The sequence below is a fragment of the Miscanthus floridulus genome, chromosome 11 (genome assembly GCF_019320115.1).
Source record: "Miscanthus floridulus cultivar M001 chromosome 11, ASM1932011v1, whole genome shotgun sequence".
Lineage (NCBI taxonomy): Eukaryota > Viridiplantae > Streptophyta > Magnoliopsida > Poales > Poaceae > Miscanthus > Miscanthus floridulus.
In genome coordinates this window covers 86,782,230-86,793,669 of record NC_089590.1, presented here as the reverse complement: position 1 = coordinate 86,793,669, position 11,440 = coordinate 86,782,230, and the positions used below count along the sequence as shown (strand labels likewise).

Sequence of the window (11,440 nt, the reverse complement as noted above, 5' to 3'; positions counted from 1 at the left end):
TATAGTAAATCACAGAAAAATTATAAAATGGAAAATCTAATTTTGTTGGACTCCACATGAGTAGATCTACACATTAAACACATAATATTATATGCTTTAGTACAAAGTTTTTGCTGTAGCTTTAGATCTATGTTTTTCTGTAATTAATTGGAATAATTCATAGTTGCAGCTTCTATGGTCCAATTGTGGTGAAATTTTTATGGTGGGCTAATTACTGTATGCTTGAACTATAGTAAAAATTTCATACTCATTGATCATGTATAACTTAGTTATAGATAAAACATAGATTTAACAAGAATAAACCTAAATAAATCTATAACTAAGTTATACATGATCCAATGAGTATGAAATTTTTACTACAGTTCAATCATACAATAATTAGCCCACCATAAAAATTTCATCACAATTGGACCATAGAAGCTGCATCTATGAATTATTTAAATTAATTATAGAAAAGCATAGATCTAAAGCTACAGCAAAAATTTTGTACCAAAGCATACCATATTATATGTTCACTGTGTAGATCTACTCATGTGGAGTCCAACAAAATTGGATTTTCCATTTTATGATTTTTCTGTGATTTACTATGATTTTTTAAAGATTCAGCAGAAATAAATAAAAAAGAAAAAGACAAAACCACCGTCCCTGTAGCAAACCACCGTCCAAAACCGCTTGGGGGTTATTTGACCGGTTTTGAAAAGTTCAGGAGGTAGAAAATCCGGTTTTATAGTTTGAGAGGTGAAGTAGTCCACCCTGAATAGTTGGGGGTTATATAGATTTTTTCCATTAGATTTACTATGAAAATATATTTCATAATCAACGTAATTATACCTATTCGGTATCCTAAATATTAGTAATTTTTTGTATAAATTTGATCAAACTTAAAATTGTTTGATTTCTAGTGAAGTGAAAATTGTTTTTTTTATGGAGGGAGTATGGATCTGCGGAGGAGTTGTTTTCCAGTGGATTGTTCAGCTCGGCTTGGGCTCCTGCAACAGCTTATGCGGAGGAGTTTTCTAGTGGATTGTAGAGGAGCCGAAGTGGGAGTTCGAAGGTGCTCCTGCTAAGGACGTGTTTGGTGCGGCTCCCGTACAGCTCCGGCTCTGGCTCCAGCAGCAAAGCCGTACCAAACGGTACAGGCCGAAGGAGCCCTTCTACTATAAAATGAGAGAGCAGAAGCCGTTTTGGCGTACGGCAGGTGAAGCTCGAATTTGAGGCTCCGGCACTGTGGCTCCGGCTCTCGCACAGCCGAGCGGAGCCCGGCCAAACACGGCCTAAGGACTTGTTTGGCCGGGCTCCCAGAGGCTTCAGCTCCTACACTGTTCACGACTGTAGCGTGTCAGAACCGGAACCGGAGGAGCCAAGAACTGGAGCTTCACTGGCTCCATGAACAGTAACCACGCTACAGTGAGAGGAAAAAGGTGGGGGAGTGAAAAACAGCTCCGCTGCTCCATTGGTGCTACAGTATTCGTCGTAGGGTGTCAGGTGGAGCCGGAGCTACCGGGAACCCGGCCAAACAAGTCCTAAGTCAAATAGCGTCCGAGTACCGGAAGTAATTTTGAAGAAAACGTCAACATGCGATGCGTAATTACACGAGAGTACTGCTACCGTACCGAGACACGGGGAAGAAACGAACGGGCACGAACACGGTCCTCTGAATAGCCTCGAATCGTTCCCGCGTGCTTCTTGCGTCTTCTCTCGGAGGAAAACCGGCAGGTCCCTTGTGTGTAAATAGGGGCGTCCCGACTCCAGGCCACCCCCTCCCGTCTATTTTTATCACCGCTTCTCCTGTTGGTTAGGTCGTTTCTCCGCCTCCCTTTCCCTCCCGTCCCCGGCGGCCGGCCGGGCGTCGTGTTCGTCGTCAGCGCGGGCTATATCTCCCTCACGGCCATGGCGACTCCGGTATCCTTCTCTTATACACTGCAGCCCTGCATGCTTTGCTTTTCCTCCTCCTGTCTGCCGTACTAGATCCATCAATCGGTCGCATGCATCAATCATACATTGCCATTTCCAGTATCTTCCCTCAGATGCATCTCAATTTCATTCTAAAATCGGGCGTTGCAGACCCCAATTGGACGGTAGTTATCGACTGACGCGCAAGCATGCCGTTGCGTTGCAGGACAAGGGGCACGGGCATCCGCTGCCCAAGTTTGGGGAGTGGGACGTGAAGAATCCGGCCGCGTCCGAGGGCTTCACCGTCATATTCCAGAAAGCCCGCGACGGCAAGAAGACCACCGGCCCCGGGAACGTGCGCGCAGGCATACCGCCGGCCTTCAGGAACGGCGACGGCGGGTACAGGCCCGACTTCAAATACGGCGACAGCAACCAGTACACGCCGCCCAAACGCATCAAGGTACGTGTCTGTCTTTGCACTCTTTACGTACTAGACAATGCTCGTGGTTGTTATATATATATACACGCCGTGGATCTTGCGTGTGCTGACACGTGGACCTCTGGATCGCAGAAGAAGTGGGCCTTCTGTGGCTGCTGATTCAAAGCTCGCTGCTGCTGCTGACTCGAAAGGAGAACGATCGTGCCGCACCTGAAGCAATCCAGGATGGGAGCGCCGGGACAGACGGGAAAACATTTCAGCCATGCTGTTTCGCCTTGCTTTTACCATTTTGCTCATTTCTACCGAGGAACAGTAGTTCCATCGGGGTTGAAACGAGTTAGCAACATGGCTTGTACCTGAACCTGCAAATGTTCTTGATGAAGCCGTCGCGTCATTTGTTCCATGCCTCGTTATGACCGTACTTGCAGAAAACTTAACGATCACCCTGCCGGCAGCGGCAATCAACGATGCAAACGAGCACCCTAATCAATCACCAATCACAATTTCTGATGCAACGCGTGTTCCTTTCGTGTGCATTCAGCTCCAAACAGATTTCGCCAAATTATAAGGTCAGCGAATATACATATGCAGGCAACCATACGCTGTTCATCAAAAGATTAAACAACAGCCTCAGCAAGTTAGCTGGCACCAGATGTACCAGAGGTCGTTTATATAACAGGTGAATTAAGCACCAAGTACCTGGGACAAATAGAAGCTATATTCTTTAGTTTACACAAATTTGAAACAAGTTCTAAATATGACAACAATCAACTGACTGCATTTGAGCCAAAATTTTCGTACAAATAGCACCAACTACAGTAATGGACATGTAACCAGACCAGATATCGCCTATTCGCCTATCAGTTATTTACCAGGGTGACACAACCAGAACCCCACTATGTGGCTGAAGAAAGGAGACGGAAGACTACTTTCAGAATTTTGCGTCTCGATGTAGCCCACACACTACAGGCACATAGCAATCAACCACCATTAAATTATGTTACAGATCAAACCTAAGCATCTCCATGAGACACGTTGAATCTTTGAGGGGCCATCAGATGCATGGTCCGGGACCACCTTCCTCCAACAATGTAGAACAGAAAACCCACATATGATCCTCAAACTGTTTGTACAATAATGGTCCGACCAGTTCCAAGTGCTTCCTGCACGTCCATCATCATATGCCATCCACCCACCATCGCGTGACCGAAACTCTGCTGCCCTCAATTCATTTCATTTCTCAGGATTTTGTTCACCCATTGGATACTCTGGTACAGCACTGTCAGCAACTGGTTCAGGGTGCTTGATTGAATCAATATCAGATGAAACAGGCGATGCTGCTTCTGCCTCAGGCACTGAAGATCCAAGCGTACCATCACTCTTCTTTTCCTCTCCTAACTTGGCATCGCAAAGCATAACATCATCCATGGAATCCAGCTGCTTCTCACTTTCAACCTCCATATCAAGAACTGCAGTATCCTTCTCAGCAACATCACCAGGTTCAGCTTCCTTCCTCCTTCCATTCTACAAACTCAGGTTGACTTTCTTTTACATCTGGAGTTGGTGGTCTGATATCACCTTCCAATTTGTCAATGGTACCATTTGCCAAGCCAGTGTGACCACACTCTTCGTTTGCGTCTTTGGTGGACACTGGTAGAGGTGGTTCAGAACCTTTTGTGTCATCTATAACCTCGCCAAGAATGACTTCATCATTTTCATCATCCTCTTTTAGTGTGGATATTTCCGAATTTGGAGATGGGGAAGCTTCTGAGCTAACCACACCATCATTCAGTGCTTTGTCCTCTTCAAATGCAAACCAATTGGAATTTGTAAAGAGCGAGCCACTGCAAACGACATCTTCATTAGTCAATTCTTGTTGCAAACATCAAATGTGCTTACAAAAGGAAGAACAGTAGTCAAATCAAATAGAATAAGAATAAACCTTTCTTGCTCGTCTCCAAGGCGAAGGGAGGAGATTACTACCTCTGCAGATTCATCATCAAAATATACATCCTGCGGCAGATATAATAACCAGAAAGGAAAACATCAAACATCAGGAAATACAGTATGTTCAGTTCAATTTAAAATGATACAATGAATCTAAACAGTAAATCTGAATATACCTCATCATCCTGCTCAAGTGATGCTTGAGCCTGCATGTATCAAATATAAACAAAAAGTTACTGAATATTTTTTTAAAAAAAATGTGTTGCAGCTACAGCCAAAACTTGCTGTTTAGGTCCATGATAAAAATTAAAAATTGGTCCATGATAAAAATTAAAAATATTCTTTTAATATAATTGAGCATTTTGGATCGCAGAAAAAACAATGATTCAATCTCTTAATGTAAATCAATATGCCTATATATAAAGCACTAAAGTGTGCTAATAGACCAAACTAGAAACAACTGCACTAATCAAGAGAAACTGACCTCATCAATATCCTCATTACTGTAAATACCATATTTAAATGCCTGGCTTAAATTACTAGCAAGTGCAGCCACATCGTAGTCCCTATCTCGGAAGTCTTCATCATCACTATCCCTACCACGATCCTGCAGTGATGTTGGTCGACTATAACCAGAGAAGAAAGCAGAAATTTAGCATATGATCTTTCATCCCAGTACATCTCTTTACACATATCAAAGCCAAAGCAGCTGAAGTCTGTGGCAACTCCATATACTTCATGCGAACATGCAGGACATATTGACTGCCCTTTGAAAGTATTAAAGAATTGATAGATTTGGCATTAACATCCTAGAGAGGCAGAACTGCAGAAGTCTAACCACATCTGGGCCAAGCCAGTTAGCGCAACATGAGGGAAGCTCTGAAACATCACAATATTGTTATTGATGATTCCTTATATGTCACTGCAATTATTTCCTAATCCATCATATATGCATTTAATGTGTCAATGACATATGGACTGCAGACCCACATGCCAGTGACATTCGAGGAAAATTTCAGATTCCTCGTCACATAAGAGAAATTAGCTCTTGTTCATCCATGCGAAAAAAGAGAAAGCATCCTAGTGAGAACATCTTCTTCCTCCTCTTTTTTTGTAGGACATGGACATAACTTGTTCGTAATGGACTTGTTACGCCACAAGCATCTGTTCACTATAGTTCCTTCCAAATCTAGCAAGAAGTCTAGGAGTAATGCAGGATGTGCTTTTGGATATCAAAGCAGCACAGTTGTGGTTAACAGACGTGCAATGTTTCTAAAGCAATCACATTGACTCATACTACTTTCTGTCCGTAGAACGCAGATTTTATGATTCATAACGACAAGCGAGTACATGGAGAATTCAAATTTGCAGTTAAATAAAAAAATGCACAAGATAAACCATAAAAAAGCTAAAACGTACTTACCCGCAAGCCCACTGGTAAACATTTTCTAATGCATTACGCTTCGTTAGGGTACTGGCATGCCACTCGATCCAATCAGAATTTTGCTGCAATCAAATTAAGCCTGTTATATAAAATTGGCTGTTGCTTGAATCATCAAAAGCAAATCACGCAAACAGTTCTTTTAGGAATGAACTTATACAGCAAAGATGAACAAACAAAGATAATACAGCTGACAACAAGCACAATAATTGGCACAAAAGGCGCATCAGAAATCTGCAAGATAGTATTGTACAAAACCTTAACATGTACATTCTACCAGCATATACAATCATGATAAACAATGGGTATTGCAGAGGCTACAATACTGCAGGTGAATTTAACTTGCATCTATCAAGATTTCCTAGGAACAAAACTTCCATCAAAGAACTTCAGGGGCTGATACAGCTCAAAGTCTGACTTCACATGAAGCTTCAATACAAGATGGCAACAATAAGCAAAAAAGTTTACGTGACATTATTTTATTTTGATCATTGTACAATGATCATCAGATAAATTGCAAGTGAATTAGCGATGGCTAGCAGACCGAAGTAACATGTAAATAATTGCAGTTTTTTCTCTATACAATGATCATTGAACTCAAACCTGCAAATGTGATTGAACCATGATGTTAGTATTGGCCAGCTGAAGGAGCTTGTTAGCTATCCGTGTCATATGACCAACAATTCCAATCCTTGGTGGAGATCTTCCCTCTGAAGACAATGTATGCTGCAAGAAAAATATAAGTGAACAAAAAATATATATATAAAAAAAAAAGATGATAAAGGTAAACCACAGACAATTTGATTTAACTACCTTAGTTAAATCTGACGACAGAGCAGAGTTATTCTCTGCTTCCAGAATTCTTGTAACAAGTTTACACTCATCAAGGACATGGCCAATCAGTTGATCCTGCTTACTCTCCAGACATGACCCGATGATATTCTCAACATGGTGGTGCAAAAAGTTGTTAAACGGGTACCTAATGATAAAATCTGTGTCAGGGTTTCAATAGTTTTCATATGCAGATTCCAATATTTAACTTACTCAAAAAATAGATCTATAGCATGCTTGATTGCTCCTAGTTGAATCAGTCGTGTTTCGGCAGCTTCACTACCAATTGATAGTAGAACAGAGATGAACTCAACAATCTGAAAATGAAATAACCAGCATTAATAACAAAGAAAAATTAGAACCATTACCTGATATTCTATAAAGTAAAAAATCAAAGAAACAGGTAGTGTTAGTGCTCTGGATAAACCAAGCAATCCTTGATATTTTCCACGAAAGATGTGTGTGTAAACCAATAGTGGCATCAAATGAAAAGTTCTCCAACACTAGTTGCTGTGCAGTTTAGTTCATGACTATTTAAAATCAGCAAATAAACAAAACAAGTACTGCTTACCTTTAAGCGATGTTTCCCGAGTGGAGGTTGTAAGCTTCCGTATGTCGTTGGCAGAACATTTTCAGCAGATGAAACATTCAGCAGCTTCAACAAATCCCCTGAAATATCATAGGTAAGAACATAGATGTTCCAACGGCACATTAGATAGATGGTTGTAGCTATGATAACTCCATAAGTAAAGATACATGGAATTTACAAATTAAACAACCACTAACCTAGGCTATCCAGCATGCCATTTACTGTCTCTGGACTTGCAGTGACAAGTGTTCCATGGCTCAACTGACTACGGAAAGCCTGGTAGGAAGCCGATACAAGTCTCTTAGGATCTAACAAAGATATGCACACTGATAATGAGTGGACCAGCACCGATTTAGGCCTTGAATCTTCAAAAGCTTGTTGAAATAATCTCCCCACAAAGCTGTAAATGTGAAGTAAAAAAAGAATGGCCATAACTATGTTGAACATCAAGTTGAAAAGACAAAACCATCACACTATAAAAACCTTGATAAATTTAAACAGTAGTACAACTCACAGTTACCTTGGACTGGAAATCTTTGCAGCAAGTGCTGGAGGGGCATATCTAGTTACTGCACAAAGGATTTCAGCAGCATTTGCATGAACCTCAGGAGAATCCTGCAATATAAGTTAAATAAAGAGAATCACATTGAATGCAAAAGGCACAAATTCCCAAGAAAATGTGATCCATTCAGTGCAATTACTCCACAAACATGACAATGTGAACCAGAACTTGAATCATTACATCTTAGGTCTGGAGGAGATTGGACTAGTCATATAGGATCTGGATTAGAAAGTTGTAGCCAAAGCTAATGCAATTGATAACCACATTATATGAGTCAATGGTTATTCTAAAAATGGGGCATCAAGAAACCCAGTTTTTTTACAAGGCCTATCATGCTTTGCCAAGTCAATTAAATACAATATGTTGGTTTTTATCATCCCTTGAATGCAACCTGGCACTGTCAACCAGAAGTGCTGTTTTACCCACAACCAGCAGAATGGAACAGGCAAAGGCCTTTCACGATAAGAGAAGCATAGCTTTCTGATAAGCTCAGTGAGGACAATTGAGAAATAACGTTTCAACAACATTTACTGATTTACACAGATGTCAACAGATGCAAACTTAGGTAGTCTCAAACAATGAACAGGATAAATGGATAACTGAAAAGGTTTGATGCTAAAAACAATCTTTAGTTCTTACTGATGTGCTGAACTTGTCAACAATCATCTCAAGGGCTTGTATGTCATCTAACCATTGCATAGAATCTGCATAGCTTGAATACATAGCTTCATCCGCACCAATTAAGCGAATCAAAACCTGTACAAACGAACAAACAATCAAACTATATAAACTGGGTCATTAATTCATTGTATGGGAAAAGTACATTTTCAAAATAGCCACTTTGTGCAAAAAAAAAAAAATTTACAAGTCTTTGTGCAAAATGTTAGCACAGGCCAAGCCCTCATTTGCCAGTATCACAAGCAATATACTTTTTTCAGCACCTTTACCGGTGATTAAAGTAACAATTTGCAGTTATAGTATAGTTTTGGAGAAAACTGACCTCCATGATAGAAGTAATCCCAATAAGATCAACAAGTTGGCTAACTATTTCAGGATGGCCCTGTAGAAACAAGACAGTTTGGGAATAATCATTACATATTCAAAGTGGTCATTTTAGATACAACACACAGGGTAAGGAGAGATACAAAAGCATTGCATGGATGTGATAGCCATCCAGAAGCATTATGTTCCAAGGGGGGTAGTGGTGTTTCATTATAGATATAGTACGAAGTAAGCATTATTAGATATACCAATGCGTGAACAAGACAAATAACAAATAAGGGGCATCAGTGAATCAAACAGAACCTACAAGAGCAAAAGAAGAGCTAAAAACTGGTAAAAGAGGTACACAAACCTGCACATAACTAACTAGTGGGAGTGTCTTCCTCATCATCAAGCAAATCACTACCTGCAAAAATAAGAACATGATCATTTAGAATGTCAGTACAAGAATCAGCAAATTACCATTTTGATCGTGCAACTAGAGATTTTTCTTCCAGAAATAAACAGATGCCTAAAAGTACCTTGGCAAAGTAACCAGCCGACAATGTCCCATGAGGGTGGTCAGGTTTCAGGAAGGAGAAAAGTAAATTCATAAGCTGCACAGAGATCACAACTTCATCAGTTGCAAGAGACAATTTTACACACAATTGGGAGAAACAGTAGTATCAGAATTGCATCTCAAAAACAATAACAAGGTTAAAAGTAAAGCATACATCTTCATCCTCCACTAATGTCTTCATGATGACATCCACTTCACATGTAAATATTTCACAAGCTATAAACGGAAATCTGCACAGTGGTATTCCATGGTTTTGAATAAATTCCACATTAGAAGATTGCAAAAAATGAGTTTTACATAATCTTAGTTACCCATGCTATACCTAAATATCCTTTTCTTTTCTGCATCTTCAGGAGCCTCCTCTACAATGTAGCGGAGCAATTGTTCCACTTGAACCTTGTCCCGCAAACTGCACTAATAAGAATACACAGATTAGTTCATTACCAAAAAAAAAATAATGTTTACCACTAATATAGAAAAAGGACAACCACAATGTAACAGTGTTCTAGAAAAGAAACAGTACAAATTGATTAAGCGGGTATTCAGTGCTTTGCACTCCTGAATTATTTCATCCTCATCAAGAAGATCCTCCAACTTAAAATTTTCCTTGTCCAAAATAGTATCCACCTGATAGAGATAAAGGAATGTTCAGTTAATAAATAACTGTACCTTAGGAGAAAAAATACGAACATCAAAGTGCAAGCACTCACAGGTGATGCAGCGGAGAGTCCCGGCACGTGCCAAAACATCTTGCACAGTGACAGCTATGTCAGTACCCACACTGTCACGATATCACAACCCAAGCGGATTTAGAGCTCAGATTTCCACATCATGAGCTGATATCCTTGAAATAGATGATAGTGAGATAACACAGGGAAAAGTTTCGTCAACGAATAAAGGAAACATTGTATACATCTCAAACTTTATAAGAATTCTAAAACACCGTCAGAAGTTAGAGCTTTAAAACATTTAATTTAACACCCTGAAAGCCCAAAAGCCAAACCCCTAAACAGAAGAAACTCGACAAAAGTGAATATGGGACCATTGGTCATCCAATTAAACATCGCTAGCCTCAACAAACATCAATTCACCTAAGAAAAAATGTAACCAAAGCAACAGAAAACTAAATTCCAATTGCATCCTTACCCCCAAAAAATCTTTTCAGCATAGAATGGAAAGCACAAATATGCATTAAACAAAAGCCCCCCGAGATACCCTGCGCTGAAATCTTCAAAAAGTGTACAATAGCCAGTCAGCTACCGAATAGCAATCCCCCCATTGTCAGCTTCCAGATTCAATACAGCTACACTCGAAGCAACAATTGAGGAGCCGATCACATCAGAGTTGCAAAAGAACTTGCAAAGGCAAAACAATGTTTACCCCCACACCTCCAGCCTACCCCGCCTCAAAAGTCCGAACGGTCTAATAAGCCAAAGCAATCCTACGAGCTTCCAGCTCCGAAAGCACCAATCCGCAAAGCGAGACAGCTAAAGCGACGACTGACACAGCAACACACGGCAGCCCCCACCCACCCGCATACAAAAAAGCAAGCGCACAAACACAAACGACAATCACTCCCCAACTAGCTCCCAGCTGCCCACCCCAGCTCCGCCGCAAACCTCTATCTCTTCTCTCGATACATCAAATCACATGACGACGCGATCGAAGTGAGTGTAGAGAGCTAGCAGCAAACAGCAGTTGTGAGCTCGAGAAAGGAGCGGAGTTCCTCACCGGTGGCCAACGGAGAGGCGACGGAGGCTCCGAACCCAGGCACAGGCGCACAGCAGCTCCTCGTCGTCGTGGCGGCGGCGGCGGAGAGGGGGGAACAGCGAGTGAGCAGAGAGCGCCCTCTCGCGATCCGAAGCTTTAGAGGCTCTCGCAAAGCCAAGCTGGATCCGGGTGGCCGCCTGCGAAACCCTAGAATTTGCCAATCGCGAGATGAGGAGTGGGAGGACCGAAGGGCGCGGAGGCGGAGGTGGAGGAAGGGAAGCAAGAGCCAAAGGGGGGCGAGGGTTCGATCGCGAGGCGGAGATGGAGGAGCGGCAGGGAGAGAGACTTTGGGGAGAATAATCTAATGAGAAGGGCTTCGTCTCGATGCGACATGGGGAGCTGGACTGAGGTGGGAGTCTCCGTTCAGGTGCGGGTGTATACGGTTGCCTCTCTTGTCACTGGGGCCA

At 41.5% G+C, this 11,440-nt stretch overlaps 1 protein-coding gene and 1 pseudogene across 1 annotated transcript; one reads left to right on the top strand and one right to left on the bottom strand.

The window, feature by feature from the left end:
• The first annotated feature begins 1,725 nt into the window (after positions 1-1,725).
• On the top strand, positions 1,726-2,750 carry LOC136491470 (protein NOI4-like). Its single transcript, XM_066487780.1, has 3 exons — positions 1,726-1,902; positions 2,120-2,353; positions 2,465-2,750. The coding sequence occupies exons 1-3, from the start codon at positions 1,891-1,893 to the stop codon at positions 2,489-2,491; spliced, it is 273 nt and encodes a 90-aa protein (XP_066343877.1). The 5' UTR covers positions 1,726-1,890; the 3' UTR covers positions 2,492-2,750.
• A 193-nt stretch (positions 2,751-2,943) lies between these two features.
• On the bottom strand, positions 2,944-11,369 carry LOC136491469 (uncharacterized; annotated as a pseudogene).
• Positions 11,370-11,440: the final 71 nt, after the last annotated feature.